The following is a 22,775-nucleotide window of genomic DNA, read 5'->3' on the forward strand; positions in this document are numbered from 1 at the left end:
ATTATAAATGAACCTTCCTCCCAATTCTGATGCTACATTGTTCTTCATATAATCTGTCTTCTCAGATATATTGCACAGCATGTAGAATGAATAAGTATGGTGAAAGGATACAACCCTGGTGCACACTTTTCCTTATTTTAAACCACTCAGTATCCCCTTGTTCTGTTCAGACAACTGGTCTATGCACAGGTTCCTCATGAGCACAATTTAGTGTTCTGGAATTCCCATTCTTTCTAGTTTTATCCATAGTTTTTATGAACCACACAGTCAAATGCTTTTGTGTGGTTAATAAATACCTTTCTGATAGTCTCTGCTTTCAACCAAGATCTGTTTGATGACTGCAATGAAGTTCTGCATTTCACGTCCTCTTCTGAATCTGGTTTGAATTTGTGGCAGAGAAACTCCCTGACATACTGTTGCAGCCATTTTTAACTTATCTTCAGTAAAACTTTACTTGTATGTGATATTAATGATATTATTAGACAATTTGTGCATTCCATTGGGTCACATCTTTGGAATGGACATAAATATGGATCTCTTCCAATTAGTTGGTCAGAGGGCTATCTTCCGAATTCTTTTGTATAGATGAATGAGCACCTGCAATGTTACTCAGTTTATTGAAAGATTTCAACTTGTATTCCATCAATTATTATTATTATTTAGAAATGACAACTGAGTAGAACCTGTTTATTGTTTATGACTTGCACAGAAAATGTCCATCAATTCTTAGAGCCGTGTTTTTTACCAATGCCTTTAGTGAAGCTTGGACTACTTCCTTCAGTACCATTGATTCTTGATTATGTGTTACCACTTGAAATGGCTGAGCATTCATTCTTTTTGGTACAGTGATTCTGTGTATACTTTCCATCTTTTGATGCATTCTGCATCATTCAATATTTTGCACACTGAATCCTTCAGTACGGCAACATGTGGCTTGCATTTTATCATCAGTTATTTCAGCTTGAGAAATGCTGAACATGTTCTTCCTTTTTGTTTTTCTAATTCAATAAAATAATATGCATTATTTTTGTTCATTTTATTATGATAGTGGACTTTGTCTTCTCAAGCTTTGAAATTTTCTGTTCAACTGTTTTGCCTCCTCATTTCTTCCATTTGCTTTAGCATCTCTATGCTGGAGAGCAACTCTCTTCTGACATCCATTTTGGTCTTTTTCTTGTTTCTTCTCTTCTTAATGAACTTTTGTTTTCTTCCTGTATGATGTTTTTCATATCATCCCACAACTCTTCTGGTTTTTGGCTATTGTCTAATACAAAAAATCTGTTATTGAGATGGTCTCTATCTTCAGGTAAGATATACTCAAAGTCATATCTTAGCTCTCATGAACTTGTTTTAATTTTCTTTAGCTTCATTCTGATGGTCTGCCTCTGGCATTCTTTTAGCTGATGATATTGAGCTTCTCCCCTATTTCTTTCCACAGTTGTAGTCAATCTGATTTCTGTGTATTCCATGAGGTGAGATGCATGTATATAATCACCTTTTATGGTGCTAAAAAAGGGCATTTGCATTGAGTAAGTCATTGGTCTTGAAAAATTCTATAATGCAGTATTCAGCATCAAATTTATCTCCAAGGCCATATTTTCCAATCACAGATCCTTCCTATTTCTTTCCAACCTTTGTATTCCATTCACCATTAATTATCAATGCACCATAATTGCATTTTTTATCAATTTCAGATTGAAGAAGTTGTAGAATTCTTCGACTTCATCATCATTGTATTCAGTGGTGTGTGTAAATTTGAATAATAGTGGTATTAACTTCTCTTCCTTGTAGGCATATGAATATTATCCTGTCACAGACAGTATTATACTTTAAAACAGATCTTTAAGTGTTCTTTTTGATGATTAATTCAATGCCATTCCTCTTCAATTTGTCATTCCCAGCATAGTCCAATTCAAAATGGCCAATATCAGTCCATTCACTACATATCACCATTTACTACAACTCATCTTTTTTAGACTACTGGGTCATTGAGATGGCATCTTTCCTGGACAAATTCTGGACAAATTGAGATTGAGGCCAAAGTATCACTTTATTTTTAAATTTAAAGATTAACCATGTAAAAATAAAATGGACTAACTAAAATTAAACCAATATAACCTTCCAGATCCTAGGCAATTATGGGGCAGCTAGATAAGTCTTACAGCAAGGGTTCCATATTGCCTGATCACATTAATCTATCCCTTTCCCTGAAAAAAAGCATAGCTGAAGAAAAGGAGAGAGTCTGGGAATGACACATCTCAGATTGGAAGGAAACAGGAATGAGGAAGACACATTTCTCCTTAACAAAAGCAGGTGGAGGAAAAACCAGCATTTACTGAGTACTTGCCATGTTTGAACCCTGGCTAGTCTATTTACTTACTTATCTATATATTTATTTTACTTCTCATTGTGAATTGGGCAAAGGTGTCCAGAATAGATCAGTTTTCTGCTCAGTAATCCATGCACATTTTGTGTTATGTCATTTGTTTCAATTCCCATAAAGTAACATCACTTATGCCATTCCACCCCGTGTTTCCTGTTTGCATTCCTCCTTCTATCCCACTCTTCTGAACTTTGTCCTTGGGTAAATGTGACCTTTTTGATCTCAAATGGTTAATTATTCTAAAATGTATGTGTCTCCCTAGGGTTAGTCTTTCTCTTGGGTTGTTGTTAGGCACAGTCAAGATGGTTCCAACTCACAGAAACCCTATGAATAAGAGAATGAAACACTCTTAAGTTAAGAGTTACAGTTAAACCCATTGATGATGCCACTGTGTCAATCTATCTCATTGAGGGTCTTCCTCTTAATTGCTTACCCTCCACTTTACCAAGCATACTGTCCTAATCTAGGGACTGGTCCCTCCTGATAATGTCTGAAGTATGAGAGACATAGTCTCATCAACCTGGTTTCTAAGGAGCATTCTATCTGTACTTCCTCCAAAATAGATTTGTTTGTTCTTCTGGCAGTCCATCATACTTACAATACTCTTCTCCAATACCATAACTCAAATGCATCAATTTTTCTATGGCCTTCTTTATTCATTGTCCAACTTTCATATGCATATGAGACAACGGAAAATACCATACCTTGAGTCAGGTGCACCTTAGTCCTCAAACTGACATTTTTGCTCTTGAACACTTTGAAGAGGTCTTGTGCAGCAGACTTGCTTAATACAATGCATCATTTAATTTCTTGACTGCTGCTTCCATGAGTGTTGATTGTAGATCCAAGCAAAATGAAGTCCTTAACAAGTATAATCTTTTCTCTGATTTTCATGATGTTATCTATTGGTCTAGTTGTAAGGACTTTTGTTTTCTTTACATTGAGATGAAATCTATACTGAAGGTTGTAGCCTTTGATCTTCATCAGTATTTTAAGTCCTCTTTGCTTTCAGTAAGCAAGATCATATCATCTACATATCTCAGGCTGTTAATGAGTCTTCCTCCAATCCTGATATATATCTTCTTCATATATCCAGCGTCTCAGATTATTTACTCAGCATACATATTGAATAAGTATGGTGAAAGAATACATCCCTGGCACACACCTTTCCTGATTTAAAACCATTCAGGATCGCCTTGTTCTGTTTGAACGACTGCCTCTTTGTTCAAGTACAGGTTCCTCATGAGCACAACCAAGTGTTCTGGAAAAACCATTCTTCAAAATGTTATCCATAGCTTGTTATGATCCCCACAGTAGAAAGCCTTTGCATAGTCAATAAAGCACAGGTGCACATCTTTCTGGTATTCTCTGTTTTCAGGCAAGATCCATTGGACTTCAGCAATGATATTCCTCATTCCATGTCCTCTTCTGAATCTGGCTTGAGTTTCTGGCAATTCCTTGTCAATGTACTGTTGCAGCAATTTTTGAATTATCAAAATTTTAATTGCATGTGATATTAATGATATTGTTCAATGATTTCCACATCCATTGGGTCACTTCTCTTTGGACCGGGCACAGATATAGATCTCTTCCAGTCAATTGATGCATTGTATTAAGCAAGTCTGCTGCACAAAGTCTGTCTTCCAAATTTCTTGACAGAGATGAATGAGAGCCTCCAGAGTTGCATTAGTTTGTTGAAAGGTTTCAATTTGTGTTCCCCTTATAGAACTGTCTATTGTTTGGCTAAAAATTGAGCAGGGAGAGGTGAGTTCAGTTTCAGATTTGAAGGGTGATTCATCTCGGAGGTCCACAAGTCTCTATCCAACCAGTAAGCCTGGTCTTTTATAATTTTGAGTTTTGTTCTATGTTTATCTCCGAATGTGCCCTTTTGATCTCTTTCAGAGTAGTTGATAGTAGTATCAGGGTACCATCTAGTTCTCTGAGTTTCAGAATTGTGGAGATTGATGGTCATGTGGTACAGTAGTCCACTGGACTAATTGTTTCCATGCATCTTTGAATTTTTCATTTCACTCTTCTGTTTACATGCTTTTATGACTCCAGTTGCTACTTACCAAAAGATGTAGAACATTCTCTCTGTGGACTAAGTTATGCCAGTTGAACTTGGAGTCCTCTAAGAGCATGATCCTAAGCCCCCAGGCCCAGTGACTCTTTCCCTCAAGGTGGTTGATTATGTCTAAGAAGTTTTCATAACTTTGCCCCCTGACTGCTCCATCACATTCATGCATATATTTGCAGCAAAGGTAAATACACATATACAAACACCCTTTGTCAAACACATGTATATATTCACGGGTATACTCCCACTCTACCTCCTACATCCATTTAGCCTTTAGTCTATTCGTGCATCTGCTTATAGATCACAGTTATTACAGGACTGTGTATATAATAGCATTTACCTCTGTTGCCTTTAATTCTTACATGCCTCCCAGAGTCTTCCCTTGCTTTGGTTATTTTGTGCTGACCTCTCTGTTACTGTATATTGCCTTCCCCTTCCCCCAAGTTTACACATATCTACCCACTAGTCAGTAATTTGTCCTCCCTTCCTTTCTCATTCCTGGCAACCATCAAAGAATGTTTATTTTTGTCTGAAAACATTTTATGATAGTGGTCTCATGAAATATTTGTCCTTTTGTGATTGAGTTATTTCACTCATCATAATGCCTTCAAGGTTCATCCATGTTATGAGGTATGCCGCAGATTCATGGTTATTCTTAAACATTGCCTAGTATTCTACTATGTATATGCATCATAGTGTGTTTATCCATTCTTCCATTGATGAACATTTAGATGGTTTCCATCTTTTTGCTATTGGAAATCTGGCTAGCCAATTTAAATTGATAATTTTAGTTAATCTTCACAAAACTCAGTGAGGTGGTTGTATTTTTGAAAAATTGAGGCTCAAGGAATTTAAGTATCTTGTGCAATCTGTAATTTATATGTAGAAAATGAGGGGAAATTACTGTAGTCTCTAACCTCCTACAGAGAGTTTATAAATGCAAAATACTAAGTATCCCAACTTAATGTTTCATTTATTTTATTTGCAGAGGTGCTCTTGATACTCAAAGAAGCTTTGGAGATATAAATGCCACTGACTGCCTGCATGTACACTGCCAAGGACTAGAGACCAGTTTGGCTGAATGTACTTTTACTAAGAGCAGAACTGCCCAGAACCGGGATTTAGCTGGCGTAGTGTGTTACACAGAGAACACCACAGGTTAGTGGAGTACTTGCCTGATGTTTTCCTGTCTTCAAAGATGTTTGCTTCACACCAAGCTATTAGTAAACAAACCAATAATTGATACTCAGACACAGAGAACACAATAAGGCCTCTCTCATATTTTAAGTTTTAGAAGCTAAATTAGTATTTTACCCTTATTGTACCTTTTGTTACTAAAATTACTTCTTGTCAGATTCTTTTATGAATAGCAAAGTTAACAGACTCTCCTTTACTTTCTGGAACACCTGAATTGTCAGTCAATTGAGCATCAGCAGAACTCTCAGCATCTATTTTGAAAGGCCCAGATTACACACACTCCTTTAAAATGTTTATGTAACCATGTCAGTGCCTCAGTTTTCAGGAAATCATTGCCACTTTGCTTCTCCATCTTGGCAAGAGAATATTCTAGTTTTGTATGTGGTGCTAAAGACTAAAGTCATGTCCTTCCCGTTTCAACGCTAAAAAGCATCATTAAAATCTAAATAGCTAAGCGACAACCCACAGAATTGGAGAATATATTTGGTAACCATATATCTGATAAGGGTTTAATATCTAAAAAACAAGAATACTTCTTACAACTCAACAATAACAAAAATAGACAACTTAACAATGGGCTAAGGACTTAAATGTGCATTTCTCCGAAGAAATAAAAAAGATCAATAAACATATTAAAAGATACTCCTTATCATTAATCATTGTTGTTGTTGTGAAGTGCCGTCGAGTTGGTTCCGACCCATAACGACCCTGTATAGGGTTTCCGAGGAGCAGCTGGTGAGCTTGAACCACTGACCTTGCAGTTCAAACGACTTTGCAGTGTGGCGCATTAACCCACAATGCCACAGAATCATTCATCATTCGAGAGATGTATATCAAAACCACAATGAAATACGACCACCTCCATTAAGAAAGCTATGATCAGAAAAATATATAATAAAAAGTGTTAAAGAGGATATGGGTAAATGGATCTTTCATCCTTTACTGGTGGGAAAGTCAAATGGTACAGCTGCCACTGTGGGAAATAGTATTACTCAAAAAGTTAAACATAGAATTACCATGTGATTCAGAAATTCCACTCCTAGGTATATACCCAAAAGAAATGAAAGCAGGAACTCAAACAGATACTTGCACATCAATATTCACTGTAGTGATATTCACAGCAGCCAAAAGGTAGAAACAACCAAGTGCCCATCAACAGATGAATGTATTTATAAAACGTGATATATATATATATATATATATATATATAATGAAGTATTATTCAGTCATACAGTCTTAAATTCTGATACATGCTACAACATGGATGAAACTTGGAAACATTATGCTGAGTGAAATAAGTCACACACAAAAAAGACAAATATTGTATGACCTCACTTACATGAATTACTTAGAATACCCAAATGTATAGAGGTAAAAGATGTGGTTAACAAGGACTGAGGAGAGAGGGAAATAGAAAGTTGTTAATGAAAGGGGACTGAGTTTCTGTTTGTTGTTATTAAGTGCCATTAAGTCGGTTCCCACCCATAGCAATCCTACATAGGGTTTCTGAGGAGCAACTGGTGAATTTGAACTGTTGACCTTGCATTTCAAACCGACTTTTAAGTGCATTTCATTAACCCACAGAGCTCTGTTTAGAGGAATGAAAAACATTTGAAAATGGATAGTTGTGATGGTTATATGACATGGTGAATATATTTAATGTCACCAAATTGTACATTTAAAAATGGTAAAATTTGTGAATATTTTGTTATGCGTATTTTCCACAATTAGAAAAAAAAAATGTAAATGATACTGCTAAAGTATGTCTTGGAATGGGATTGCAGATTAGTGTAGTAGCGTAAAAGGAATTGGTTTGTTTGCCGATGTCCAGGAAGTATTCCTTTTTTTTTTTTTTTTTAAGTTTTTATTGTGAATTGAGTGATAGTTTACATGGGAGAACATCAGTTTTACATTCATCCTATCGTATTTCATTTCATTGCAATGATTACAATCCCCTCCATGTATCATAATTCAACAACATTTGCTTCCATTCCCTCTGGGTTTTATGGGGTTTTTTTGGATGTACACTGAAGCACTCAGGAATACATAACCATTCTATTCTTGATCCTAAACCCTGTATCTCAGCAAGGGCTGACTTACACAATAAATACTCGTTGTCAGAGATGATAAAAGGGCCTCCAAAACCTAGCTTTGGCATTTATACTCCTTATTAACCAGATACACTATGTTGACAAACCAAACCAAACCCGTTGCTGCCTAGTCAATTCTGACTCATAACAACCCTGCAAGACATCATAGAAATACCCAATGGGATTTCCAAGGTGGTAACCTTTACATAAGCAGATAGCCACATCTTTCTTCTATGGACTAGCTGGTTGGTTGGGTTAGCATTTTAACTTCTGTGCCAACAGGGTTCCTTACTATGTTGACACTACCAATATATTTTATATCATTTTTTAAGGCCTGCTTTTATCTTCTTGTTGTTGTTGTTAAGTGCTGTCAAGTCTGTTCTGACCAATAGTGACCTGTATAGGGTTTCTGAGGAGCAGCTGGTGAGCTTGAACCACCGACCTTGTGGTTCAAACTAACATTGCAGCTCAACACATCAACACCATGCTACACCAGGACTCCGATTTTATCTTAACAACACCTTTATTCGAAAGACATGATAAGATCGTCATGGCACAGCTGTAAATAAATTTCACCAAGATTATTTTTGCTTTACAGATTCTGCACCAAAGAACTCCTTTCACTGTGTGAATGGGAAGCACATTCCTCTGAAGAAGGCCTGTGATGGTCTCAATGACTGTGGAGACCAAAGCGATGAGTTGTGTTGTAAAGGTAGAGATAAATGTAGTTTTCAGATTCCCCCAATGCATTTTTTTTTTCTCACTTGCTAGTAGTTGTTAGAAGCTGTTGAGTAGGTTCTGACTCTTAGAGACCTTATGTACAACACTGCCTGTGCCATCATCACACTTATTATTGTTGCAGACACTGTGTCAACAATTCATCTCATTGAGGGTCTTCCTCTTTTTCGCCCATTTACTTTATTGAACATGATGTCTTTCTCTGGGGACTGGGCCCTCCTGATCACATGTCCAAATTATGTGAGACAAACTCTCGTCATCCTTGCTTCCAAGGAGTATTATGGTTGTACTTCTTTCAAGATAGATTTGTTTTTTATTTCTGGCAGTCCAAGGTATATTCAATATTCTTTACCAACACTATAATTCAAATGCATTGATTCTTCTTCAGTCTTCCTTATTTATTGTCCAGCCTTAACATGTCCCGTTTTCAATCACATATGAGGTGATTGAAAATACCATGAGTTGAGTCAGGCACACCTTAGTCCTCAAAATGACATCTTTGATCCTTAACCCTTTTAGGAGGTCTTCTGCAGCATATTTGCCCAATGCAATACGTCATTTGATTTCTTGACTGCTGCTTCCATGAGTGTTAATTGTAGATCCAGGTAAAATGAAATCATTAATAACATTAATCTTTTCTCCATTTATTCTGATGTAATTGATTGGTCCAGTTGTGGGGATTTTAAAGTTTTCTTTACATTAAGGTGTTACCCATACCGAAGGCTGTAGTCTTTCTGACTAAAAAAGTAAAAGCATTACCATTGCATTTTAACATTGCACCTCATTCAATTTTAAGAAATGAAAACAACCATTCCTATTTATGTTTTCACAGAGTGTCAAGGTGAAAGTTTCCATTGTAGATCAGGTGTGTGTATTCCAAAAGAGAACAAATGCAATGGGGAGGTCGACTGTATCACCGGAGAAGATGAGGTTGGCTGTGAAGGTAATTTAAAAGGTTTTTGCCACCTTTTTTCATTATTAGATCCAAGAATGCTGAAACATCTTAGGTAAATTATAATTTAAGTGACCATAAGAGAATGAAGCCATGAGAGTACTACTGTATGGACATTTGGTGAAGCATGGAACATTCACTTTCTCATATTTTCATTTAGTAAATATTTACTTATTTTGTTACTTTTTATTAGAAAAATATTCCTACATACATAAAAGCAGACAGACTAGTAGAATTAACCCCTGTGCACTCATCCCACAGCTTCAACAATGACTCTTTTGCTCGTCTTGTTTATCTATCCTCCACCATACTTGCATTTTTTATTTTTGTTTGTTTGTTGGAGTATTTGAAAGCAAATTTCAGACATCGTGTCATTTCACCTAGAGATATATACATCTCTAATGATAAAAATATTATATATGTACATATATACACACACATATATAATATTTTATCATGCATATTTATATACACACACCATATATGTGTATATATATGTATATATGCAGAAAGTCTCCCACAGAGAGGCTGGTAGATTCAAACTGCTGACCTGTGGTTAGCAGCCCAATAGGTAAGTCACTCTGCTACCTATGTTGTTGCTGTTAAGTGTTGTCGACTTGATTCCAACTCATAGAGGCCCTATCTAGAGTTTCTGAGGAGCAGCTAGTGGGTTTGAACTGCCAAACTTGTGGTTCACAGTCCAGTGCTGACCCTATGGCGCCACACCAGAAGTCCTTAGACTTGTCTAACTATAGTCCTATTGCTGGTTTAACAATCAGAAATAACTCAATGGTATCTAAACTTTTATCATGACTCAAAATGAAGTTAGGACCCCTGCTATAGACTGCAGCCTTCCATAAGTCAAGCGCTTTAGATTTTAAGCGCTAATCATGGATTTTATTTCAAATTCATTTGTCACACGTTGGTTGTGTGCTTTAATCTGCATGGACTGATTGATGGTTCCTTTAGATGACTGTTCGTTTTAGAATAAACTTTTAAAACCTTGTCATTTTTAATAGCCAGGCCCCAACCTAATTCCTTACCCCACTTTACATAGCACCCAGTCCTCCGTGATTAATTTATAAAGGTAAGTATGGAACAGGGAAACATTGTAAGAACTGGATGGTCTGTGGTTAGACTACAAATCTTAAAGTGGGAGCTCAAGTCCATCTGTAGAAGATATCCTAGTTCATATAAGTGATTCACTTAATTGGTAGTGTATTGTTGTTGTTGTTTTTGTTGTTGTTGTTGTTGTTGTTGTTGTTAGGTGTCATCGAGTCGGTACCGACTCATAGTGACCCTATGCACAGCAGAATGAAACACAGCCCAATTCTGGGCCAACCTCACCATCATTGCCACACTTGAGTCCATCGATGCTGCCACTTGGCCAATCCATCTCTCTGGGGGTCTTCCTCTTTTTCTCTGACACTCCACCTTATCAAACATGATATCCCTTCCCCCCCACCCCCACCTCCCAAAAAAATGCTAAAGAGGATAGAGAGAAACACTGTTAACTGATGATATATGGAGGGGATAATAATCAATGTAATGAAACAAGCTATATGAATGGTTGAATGTGAAGCTGATGATGTGCCCTGTAAACTTTCACTCAATCCAAAATAAAAACATTTAATAAATAAATAAATAAATAAAAAACCATGATATCCTTTTCCAGCGACTGGTCCCTCCTGACAATATGTCCGAAGTATGAGAGACGAAGTTGGGCCATCTTGGCGTCCAAGGAGCACTCTGGCTGCACTTCTTCCAAAATGGATCTATTGGTTCTTTTGGCAGCCCATGGCACTTTCAATATTCTCCTCCAACACCATAACTCAAAAGCATCAATTCTTCTAAGATCTTTCTTATTCACTGTACAAATTTCTCATGCATATGAGACCATTGAAAATACCATGACTTGGGTCAGGTGCACCTTAGTCCTCAAGCTGACATCTTTGCTCTTCAACACTTTAAAATGTTCTTGTGCGACAGATTTGCTTAATGCAATACGTCATTTGATTTCTTGACTGCTGCTTCCGTGTGTGTTGATAGTACTCTATTCAGTCTTAATTTCTGTGTTCCTCACAATTTTGGGTCAAACACAATCTGTGAACCCCTGTCACCTACACTGTTGTTGTTGTTAAGTACCGCTGAGTCAGTTCTGACTCACAGTGGCCCTGTATAGGGTTTCCAAAGAGCAACTGATGGGTTTTAACCACTACCATTGTGGTGAGCTGTCCAGAGCTTGTGCTACAGCTCCACACAGTCTAGTAAGATGGCTCACAATAACAGTCTTTTCATAAAACCAATATAACCATCATTCTACTAGAATATTTTGGTTAACCATTTCAGCAAGGCAGCAAAGCAAAAGTCTAAATGACAAAACCTAATATGGTCATGATGAACTCAATAGTATATTTTTTAAGTGAAAGATGTGATGAAAATTAATGCAAAGCCAAATAAAGTCCATTTAAAGTCAAAAGGAATGTCAGATGGAAATATTTCATTGTTGTTAGGTGCCATTGAGTTGCATTCAACTTTTAGTGACCCTATGTACATGAAAACAAAGCACTGCCTAGTCCTGCACTATCCTCACAATCGTTGCTATGTTTGAAGCCATTGTTGAAGCCGCTATACAAATTTAAAAAAGAAGTTTTCCTTTTTTTCACTGATCCTCTACTTTAGCAATCATGATGTCCTTCTCCATGCCATGAACTGGTCCCTCCTGATGACAGATCCAAAGTACATGAGACAAAGTCCCACCATCCTCACTTCTGAGGAGCATTCTGGCTGTACTGCTTCCAACACAAATTTGTTCAATCTTATGGCAGTCCATGGTATATCTAATGTTATTCACTAACACTGTAATTAAAAGGCACCACTTCTTCTTTGATCTTCCTTATTCATTGTCTAGCTTTCACATGCATGTTAATTCTACAGAACTAATGCAAAGGCAAATAAAATATATTTAAAATCAAAAGGAACATTAGACAAAAGTATCTCTAAACATAATAACCTTATTTTTAAAAAGCTTCAAATATAATAATCTTGAGACATAATACCATATGCCAAGACTATCAAATCTCTAAACATTTAAATTAAGCACTAAAGGTAAGTGGAGTAGTTCTCCTAATTAAACTCACTGGTTTTTATGTTGCTAGATTCAAAAGAAATAAAGTTGTGACCAATTAGAAATTAAAATAACTAAAATTATGATATAGTATCATGTGTCTGTCATCTAATATTAGGAAAAGACATGAAGAAAAAAATAACATCTAACAAATAAATTTTTAACTCAAAAGAGAATGAATCAGTTGATGCAACAACATGTTTCATGCAACCTGTTGTTGTTAAGTGCCTTCAAATCAGTTCAGGAAAAATATTTTGTAACTTTTCATGAAGTTTCAAATTGTCAGGAGTTTATCAGCAGTCACCAAGAAATGACACTTAACTTATTTACAGATCTTAAAAGTAAAAACCTTAGCTTTTGTTTTTGACCTTTTTATTATGAGTTGTGTTTACAACAAGATCATCAGCTTTACATTCAACAAATCATACACTTTGTTTCATCTCAATCTTTGCAATCTCCTCCATGCAAGAACAGTAACCTAAGCTTATTTCAAAAACATTGCAGCTTGGTTTGATTTGGGAATCTACCCTTACCTTTGAAGTGGGTTGCAGAAAGGATGAATTACCTCTTCAAACCAGTCATCAAAGAAATTACTGATACTTACTTTAATGATTTAAAAAAACTAATTTTTGTTTCATATGCTATTTAACAACAAAATTCCTAAAATCCTTAAACTATTAAACTTTAGACAGATAAAACTTTGACCATTCCAAATAAATGCCTTTTAATAAATCTTTTATGCATCATCCTGTTGTATACAGACGCACTGATGGTGTTGTGGGATAAGCATTGGGCTACTAATGGCAAGGTCAGCAGTTGAAGCTTACTAGCTGCTCTGAGGGGAAAAGATGAAGCTACCCACTCCCGTGAAGATTTATAGTCTCAGAAACTCTCAAGAGCAGTCCCACTCTCTTCTATAGGGTCACTATCGGTTCGAATTGACTCTGGCGGTGAATATGTTTGTTTTTGTTTCCATTGTATCTCTCATAATCCTTTATAATAGCAAAAATCAACACAGTCAATAAAACAAAAATTGTTGTTAATACCATTGAGTCGGGTCTGACTCATAGTGACCCTTTATAGGGTTTCTAAGGAGCAGCTGGTGAGTTTGAACCACTAAACTTGTGATTCAATCCGACCTTGTGGTCCAGTGCTTTATCCTACAATGCCACGCCAGGACTCCAAAACAAAAATATATGAATGTAAATTGTAATGAATATTTAAGTTAGTTTACTACCCAAATTAGCTAAAGATCTTGAAATTATCTATATGCCACAAAATATAATTACTGCTGAAATAATAGTTGTTGAAAAATTCTAAGTTTTCAGTCAAACTTTACCATTTTCCCCAATCTAAATTTATTCCTTCATGATTTCTTGAACTGTCTACACTGAGTAGGGCAGGACTCTTCAAACATTTGTCTAGGGCTAGATGGCCTCAGAGACTAGAAACCCAAGTTTCACATTCAAGGACAAGAATTAGTCATTCTAGCTCATTTTCATAAACTCACAATATTTTAAAAGATAAAAGATAGCCAACTAGTTTCCCTGTTTCTGGTGATACATTAGGACATTAGATTAAGCATTGGCCTGTTGCCAAAATGTCAGCAGCTCAAACCCATTAGCTGCTCCATGAGAGAAAGATGGGCAGTGTGCTTCTGTAAAGATTTATAGTCTCAGAAATCCTCTGAAGGTCTACTCTGTCCTTTAGGATTGTTATGAGTCGGAATTGACTTTGGCTTTAGGATTACTATTCTCTTTGTAAACAGGTTCCTTTGCTTTCATTTATACTGACAAGGATAAAAAACAAAAACAAAAAAGCTCTTTAGCCATTTATCTGTCATTCTGGATTTGTCCCATGCCTCCAGTACTACTAGTTCCATTTTAAGAAAAAATTACCTCTTTACCTTAAATTGTATAATATCTAACTTAAGTTAATATCTAACTTAAACTTGAAAGTGAAAATATTTCACTTTCAAGGTTGTGATAAATACACAAACATTTGGTCAAAATGAATTCATTTCATTAATTCCTTATAATATTGTTGTTTTTATTGTTAAGTGCTGTTGAGTTGGTTCCTACTCAGAGCAACCCTGTATAGGGTTTCCAAGGAGCAGCTGGTGAATTTGAACAAACAACCTTGTGGTTCAAACTGACCTTGCAGACCAATGCTTTATCCCACAGTACCACTGCCTAATGCATAAGCATCTATTTATCATTAAACCAAATCAGAATGAGTTACATGAAAAAAATATTATTATCTAATTTAATAGTACCATCCATAGGTAAAAATCAAACTGTTTTTTGCATTCTTCACCAGATTTTCAGAGAAAGCAATTTAGAATAATTTGTTTCTTTTTATGACCTTGTTATGCCTATCAAAATAAACATTTTTTAAAATGCACTTTTCAAATGGACCAATGTGTATTAACATTTCTCAGAGTAACTATTGAAGGCCTCTTTCATTAAATACTCAAAGAAAGCAGTTTATTTGGAGTGAAGGTACAAAGCAATCTCATAGTGTCACACAAAGGAAAGAAAATAGGAACCCTAGAATGTGCTCTTTAGATTAAAGCAGAAGTCCTTAAGACAGAATCTCACCCATTTCTCTAGGGGACCTACCATATATTTCATCCAAGTGGATACCATCTTGGGTGAGAATCACACACTCACTGGATCTCTAAAGTCAGTTCAAATAATTGAACAACCCATTATCTCTTAATTCCATTATACCATGAACTTTTTTATTAAAGAGATGAAGAAAGAATATTTTTTCAAGGAACATGGTGGTAAACCATGGCTTTTGCCTGTTTGATTTTACTTGTTTTGGGGTGTCTTTTCCTCCACCTTCTCTTCTTTCTTCCTTCTAACTCCTCCTCCTCTTCCTTCAGATTCAAAACTCAAAGTTTAAAGCCAAGGAATATGGGTCTTAACCAGAAAAAAAAAAAAAAAATTCTACCATAAGAAATTGTCCACAACATAAACTTTAACGTCAGTTTCTTGAATTCATATAAAAAATGTAGTTAACTGTCCTTATAACTTTAGTTTACCCTTCTTTAGGATGGGTACCACCATTTGTATTTTAGCAATGATTCTAAATGTTCTCCCTGTCTAGAAGGGCAAGGTGCCCTCCTTGCACAGTGGTTAAGTGCTTGCACAGTGGTTAACTGAAGGGTCAGTGATTCAAGCCCACCAGACGATTCTCAGGAGAAAGGTGGGACAGGAGGCTTTGTAGAGATTTAGTCTTGAAAATCCTATGGGGCAGTTCTACTCTATCCCATATGGTTACTATAAGTTGGAATCGACTAAAGGCAAGTGACTTGGGTTTGGATTTAAGGGAGAGCAAGTGAGTGTTTCTCTGCTATTCATAAGGTTTTCAGTGACTAAAGATTCAGAAGTAGTTTGTCACTCTTTCTTCCTACTCTGTCTCTGTCTGGAAGCTCATCTGAAACCTGTCCACCATGGATGACCCTGCTAGTTATTTAAAATACTAGTGGCATAGCTTTCAGAATTATAGCAACTCACAAGTCACCACAGTACGACAAACTGACAGACAAGATGGATTGGCCTAGTGGCAGTATCAATGGACTCAAGCATGGCAATAATAGTGAGGTTGTCCAGGATCTGGCAGTGTTTCGTTCTGCTGTGCTATGGGTCGGTACCAACTCAATGGCACACAACAACAACAACAACAACAAGTGAGAGTAGAGATGTAAAATAAATATATTAATATATCATCTACCTCTACTTTAAATGGCCATTCAGAGTCACTAAATTAAGAGAAGTTTGGATTATATTTTCATTTAATTGATTTTTTTAGTAATATAAATTAAAAATGGTTATACATTTTACACACCTGTATTATAGGTTTCCTATTGGATAGTTGTTCAAATATATCTAAAATAATAATTTCTTTTCTTCACTATAATTGAAATGATACCCTTAGTGATGATGTTGGTGTATATTTAATTCCAAGGTGGAAAATCTGCTATGCAGTACAAAAAAGAACATAAAGGTGGCTTTATTCTGTGGTTGATGTTGATCTTTTTGCAAACATTGAGTTGCTATACCATCTTTTGATATATTAATAATTTGTATAAATTTTATTCAATGAAAACGATATCTTTGTTATAGTGATTTTTGTGTGTGTGTGTTTTGGTTTTAGAAGCTGGACATCCTAAAATTCAAGGTAAATCTATTTTTATAATAGAAAATTTATATTACAATATTGAAAACAAGATTTAGGTGCTACAGATTTTCTGATACACGAGAGGGCTTCAAAAAGTTTATGGAAATTTTTTATTATCTCTTAATTCTACTTTTCCATGAATCCTTGTATGTAGAGTACTGTGTACTTTTTATTTTTACTCAAATAAAACCATCTTTTGCTGAAGTCAATTTTTGATTTCTTGTTTTTGTTTGTATTTTTAGGCCTTGAACCTGAGGAACAAGGTAAAACTTTTATTACATTCTTGGGCTATTGCAGAATTGAAGCAAAACAAAGGTACGCTTGTCTTCTTATATTTTAACGTAAATATTGACTTTGGTGATGTGACCATGTGTTACCAATAACTTGGTTTTAACATTAGTTTAGACACAGTGGTTTTTATATTTTCACAATATGATACCCCCCATTCTTTCACTCCCCTCCAAAAACCCTGCAGACCAAATAACCAGCAAAAAGACACTTCTCTGTACATTTCTCCTTTGCGTAATGCCCTTCTCCTCTTTAATTTATCCTCAGTTTCAAAGCAACGTCAGAAGAACTTGCCACCAGAGAAAACTTTTCATAAGAGATATTTTCTTATTTAGTTATGTAAGCAAAATGTCCTTAGATCCTCTAGCTCTTCATTGTGTTGTTGTTAAGTGCAGTCAAGTTGGTTCCAACTCATAGTGACCCTGTCTAGTTATTTGGGGTCACCTTTTTCTTTATTATCCACATAAAATGATTCAAATCCTCAGTCTGAAAACTCATAGTCCTCCCAGGATTTTTGAGGCAATCCATGATCAAGATCACTCCTTGCCCTAAATTCTTAATGACTTCTCAGTATCCTGCCCTTCTCATTATTTTATCCTCCAAAGTTGTTGGGTTTTTTTCCTTTCTGCATTTCTCTCCCTACCTTTTTTCCTCCTTTCCTCCACTCCTTCCTTTTCTTCCTTCCTAGTTGTACCTCGGACAAAGGGGTTGAGTTACTCATACTCCTTAGCTTATTGTACATTATCATCATTGGTTCAAACCCAGCCCCTTTCTTGTTTTACTTTTTAATTCTACTTTATCTTTACATCTCACTCCTAGTCTCCTTTCACCATTGGAAACCATTGAAATATGTTTTAATGTTTACATCATTTTGTTTGTATGAATTCCTATCCAATGTGTTTGGTTATTTTGTGAGCATATCTTTTTTTTTTTTTTTTTCAAGTTTTTATTGTGAATTATGTGATAGTTTACATGGGGAACATTAGCTTTACATTCATCCTATCATATTTCATTTCATTGCAATGATTACAATCCCCTCCATGCATCATCAAATAACCAAAGGGTATACCCTGCAAACCTGCCATTTGGTCGTCAGCACACAGCCCCTCTCCCTCCCTGAGTCCAGAGTCCCCAGCTGCTCCATCTCTCCACGTCATCGTCTCTGTCTCCATCCCTAGCGTCACTGCCTTTCTGGGTAGGGCCCTGCTCTCCACTCTTCTCACTTGGTGGTCCCAAGGACCTCCACTCCTGGGCTGCAAAATCAATCACTCCCCTCCTTTTGTCAAAAAACATCTAGAGAGGTGACTTTTTAAATGTCAGCTCAAGACTCAGTCAGTGCTGGTAACTATTCCTTCTATAAAAATCAAACAAATAAGCAACAACAAAACCACACGGTTGCCACCTAGTCTATTTTGACCCATGGAGACTCCATGTGTGGCAGACAGAACTATGAATTGATTCAAAACAGTTCAGACATGGCTGATGGAAACAAGGGCAGTATAGACACTGAATAGCAAATAAATTTCTTGTTCATTGGATTTTGACCCAGTAAGAAATAAGCAGCGGTTATTGTCACCAGCTGCTCCGCGGGAGAAAGATGAGGCTTTCTACTCCCGTAAAGATTTACACCCTCGGAAACCCTGTACAGGGTCGCAATGGGTCGGAACCGACTCGACGGCACTTAACAACAACAACAACAATTGTCACCAAAGACGGTGACAAACCACTCCGATTTGAACATAGTTGGCCACCATCTTTGAGTGGGATACTGTTTCTGTCAAGTTGATTCTGATTCATAGTGACCCGATAGGACAGAGCAGAACTATCCCATAGGATTTCCAATGGACTCTTGGTGTGGCACTATAGGCTCAGCATTTCAAACCCACCAGCTGTTCCTCAGAAACTCTGTACAGGATCACTGTGAGTCGAAATTGACTCAATAGCACTTAACAACAACAAATCTTTACAGAAGCAGATTGCCACATCTTTCTCTCATGGAGTGGCTGGTGGGCTTGAAGCTCCAATTTGCACTTAGAAGTCCAGAAGTTAACCACTGGACCACCAGGATTCAAGTTAAAATCTAACTCACAAGAGATTTGGTTACTTTGCAATGTCTACATTGCCTTTGTTTTCATTAGCCATGACAGAAGTGTTTCAAAATAGTTTGAAGCCCTGGTTGCAAAGTAGAACTCCACTCCACATAGTTTTCAAGAATATGACCTTTAGAAGCAGATCACCAAATCTTTCTTCCAAAGCACCTATGGATGGGTTACAACCATCAACTTTTCAGTTAAAAGTGGAATGCTTTACTGTTTGTGCCACCAAGGGATACTAAGGCCTTGTAAATGCAAACAGCTAAAAGAGAGGCATCCTTCTCTGGACACATAATTTTTGCTTGCTCTGAATGCAGGAAACTGAGGTACCATGAGCCTCACCACTCATTTACACCAATAGACTCCTCCAGTTTGTGCCAGCAAGAGTTTCCAGGTATTTCCTATTGATAGAAATAAAATAAGACAATGTGCCTTGAGGATTTTGCACAGTTCTTTTTAAAGAAAGAACAAGTTTGAAACAGAAGTATTATCAAAGTTTAAATCACTTAATGATTTAATTTTACTAGAAACATAACTTTAAACATTGGAAGTTTTTGCTTTATTGCAGAAGAAATGGAAATCTTGACAGCTGATATGAATGCAGGTAAGTTAAATTATATTTCTTTACTATAGTGACTCACAGATTTAAGTTAAAATTTTAATATTGTGTGTGTGTGTGTGTTCCTGGGAAATTTCCATTATCTTTTTTTTTTTTTTTTTAGTTTTTATTGTGAATTATGTGAGTTTACGGGGAGAACACCAGTTTTACATTCATCCTATTGTATTTCATTTCATTGCAATGATTACACATTACAATGATTACATTCCCCTCCATGCATCATCAAACAACCCATTATCTGTTAATTCCATTATACTATGAACTTTTTGAAGCCCCCTTGTAAATTTAAGCAATAATTAACTTTTATATCAATTAAGTTGGAAAAAAGTAACATTATTCTTCTTTCTATTCCACTTTTAAGAGAAACAAGCATAAATGCTTTTTTTAGTTTTTGTTTTTATTATGAATTGAGTGATAGTTTACCTGGGAAAACATTGGTTTTACACCATCGTTTCAATGCAATGATTGCAATCTCCTCCGTGCATCATCATTGAACAGATTTCACTTCCATTACCTCTGTAGTTTTTTTGGAGGGTGGGGAAGTATACTCAGGAATACATAATAATTTAAACACTCAAAGGGCACATTCTGCAAGCCTGCCTCCTGGCCACCAGCTCTTAGTCTCTCTCTTTCCATAAGTCGAGTCCTCAGCTGCTCTCTCTCTCTCTCCATATCCTTATCTCTGCCTCCATCTCTAGTGTTGCTGGTAACTATTCCTTACGTAAGGATAGGGTCCCATATTCCACTCATGCTCTTCTCCTATGATGGTTCTAGGATCCTCTGTTTCTGAACTGTAAGATTAACTACTCCTCCATTTTGCTACAAAAAGTCCACATTTACATTTGTGACAGTTGCAATTAGTCATAATAACAGTTACTTACAATTGAATCACAAGAATCTTATCCCCATTGCTTTTCACCAGACCTGTCTAGACAAGATGAAAACTATTCAGTGGGGACTCTATCTTCCCCCGAACACTCTTAAACTAAACTCCCTCTTGAAAACTTGTAAGCCAGTCACTTCATGCCTTGTTAGCCCCCTTATTTTAAGTAGCCAATGTCTAAGTTGCCCATCCTTATGTACCCTGTATACAGAGGGAATAGGATTGATACTTGACGTGACGATTCCTTCCCTCTCAATTGGTATTTTGAGCTACTACATCCATAAGTATAGGTCAAGTTCATCAAGTTGTAGCAATTTACACTTGTTTCCTTTATCAAAAAATTGTTTTTTTTAAATCTTCCTTTAGTCAAGTTCTGATCATCAAGCCATCGAAGCTAGGTCAAATTGGTACTATCCGCAAGTGTGGTTGTTCTTGTGAATCTTCACTCACTTCATATCAGCAGGATGCTTCACTCTCAGCTCTAGCCTTCCATGGCTGTGTCCTTGTCCGTGGGCATAGGAGTCCCCAGGTCTCATCAAACTTCAGCATAAATGTTTCTTGATCATTGATTTTAAGAAACAAGTTCTTTCTTATGGCTAATTTTGAAGTGAAAATAACACTGTATAATACATAAGGTTTTTACTGTTTGTTATGAGATTTTCCAAGTCAGACTTGCCAAAAACAATCAGATTTCAAACATGACCCCTGGCATCCAGTTTGAAATAAAAAGGAATAAAAAATCAAAATTAATTGCATTAACCTGTTCTTTCACAATACTTTTAACCATTATAACAGCAAGTCTGTGTCCTGTGAATGTAGAAGCTGATAAGAGCTTTCAGATCAGACCAATCTTCACTAAATACTGACTCAGTTATTTATTAGTTAAGTAACTTTGGGTAACTTAAAACTCATCTGTCTCTCGTGCTGTGGTGAATTGAGTTGCTGTGATTCTGAGGGCTATGCCACCAGTATTTTAAATAACCAGCAGGGTCACCCATGGTGGACAGGTTTCAGATGAGCTTCCAGACAAAGACAGACTAGGAAGAAAGAGTGAAAAACTACTTCCGAATTGCTAGTCACTGAAAACTCTATGAATAGCAGAGAAACATTGTCAGATACAAGACCGGAAGGTGGGAAGCACTCGGAATGCGACTGGGGAAAAAAATGCCTCCTCAAAGTAGAGTTGACCAGGATGACGTGAATAGAGTTAAGTTCGTGGGAGAAAAGCACACAGAACCTTCATTTGCTGATGGGCCACAACTCAAAATGAAGAGAAACCTCTGTAAACATCCATTGAAAATCAGAATATGGAATGTACGAAGTATGAATCTGGGAAAATTGGAAGTTGTCAAAAATGAAATGGAATGCATCAACATAGATATCTTAGGCATTAGTGAGCTGAAATGGACTGGTATTGGCCATTTTGAATCTGACAACCACATGGTTTCCTATGCAGGGAATGACCAATTGAAGAGGAATGGTGTTGCGTTCATTGTCAAAAAGAACTTATCCAGATCAGTCATGAGGTACAATGCTATAAGTAATAGGATAATATCCATGTGCCTACAGGGAAGCCCAGTTAATAACACTATTATTCAAATCTATGCATCAACCACTAAAGCCAGTGAAATTGAAATAGAAGAATTCTACTAACTTCTTCTATCTGAAATCAATCAAACATGCAATCAAGATGTATAGCTCATTACTGGTGATTGGAATGGAAAGGTTGGAAGCAAAGAGGAAGGACCAGTAGTTGGAAATTTTGGACTTGGTGATAGAAATGATGCTGGAGAATGAATGATAGATTTCTGCAAGACAAATGATTTGTTAATTTCAAATACCTTCTTTAGACAGCATAACAGACGACGATACACATGGACCTCACAGGATGGAGCACATAGAAATAAAATTGACTACATCTGTGGAAAGAAAAGATGGAAAAGCTCCATATCATCAGTGAAATCAAGGCCAGGGGCAGACTGTAGAACAAACCATCAATTACTGATATGCAAATTCAAACTGAAGCTGAAGAAAATGAAAACAAGTGTACGAGAGCCAAAATATGACATTGAATTTATCCCACCTGAATTTAGAGGTCATCTGAAGAACAGATTTGATGAATTAAACACTAAAGACTGAA

The 22,775-nt window shown here is 36.4% G+C and overlaps 1 protein-coding gene across 1 annotated transcript in view; it reads left to right on the top strand.

Annotated features, from left to right (window-relative positions):
* Nucleotides 1-22,775, top strand: part of CFI (complement factor I) — a 68,726-nt gene that overhangs the window by 16,465 nt on the left and 29,486 nt on the right. Inside the window, exons 5-9 of the mRNA XM_006869340.1 lie at nucleotides 5,449-5,618; nucleotides 8,346-8,459; nucleotides 9,318-9,428; nucleotides 16,729-16,752; nucleotides 19,702-19,737. Coding sequence (XP_006869402.1) covers nucleotides 5,449-5,618; nucleotides 8,346-8,459; nucleotides 9,318-9,428; nucleotides 16,729-16,752; nucleotides 19,702-19,737 — 455 coding nt within the window. The remainder of the gene's footprint in view (nucleotides 1-5,448; nucleotides 5,619-8,345; nucleotides 8,460-9,317; nucleotides 9,429-16,728; nucleotides 16,753-19,701; nucleotides 19,738-22,775) is intronic.

This window comes from Chrysochloris asiatica, unplaced genomic scaffold (genome assembly GCF_000296735.1).
Source record: "Chrysochloris asiatica unplaced genomic scaffold, ChrAsi1.0 scaffold00129, whole genome shotgun sequence".
Lineage (NCBI taxonomy): Eukaryota > Metazoa > Chordata > Mammalia > Afrosoricida > Chrysochloridae > Chrysochloris > Chrysochloris asiatica.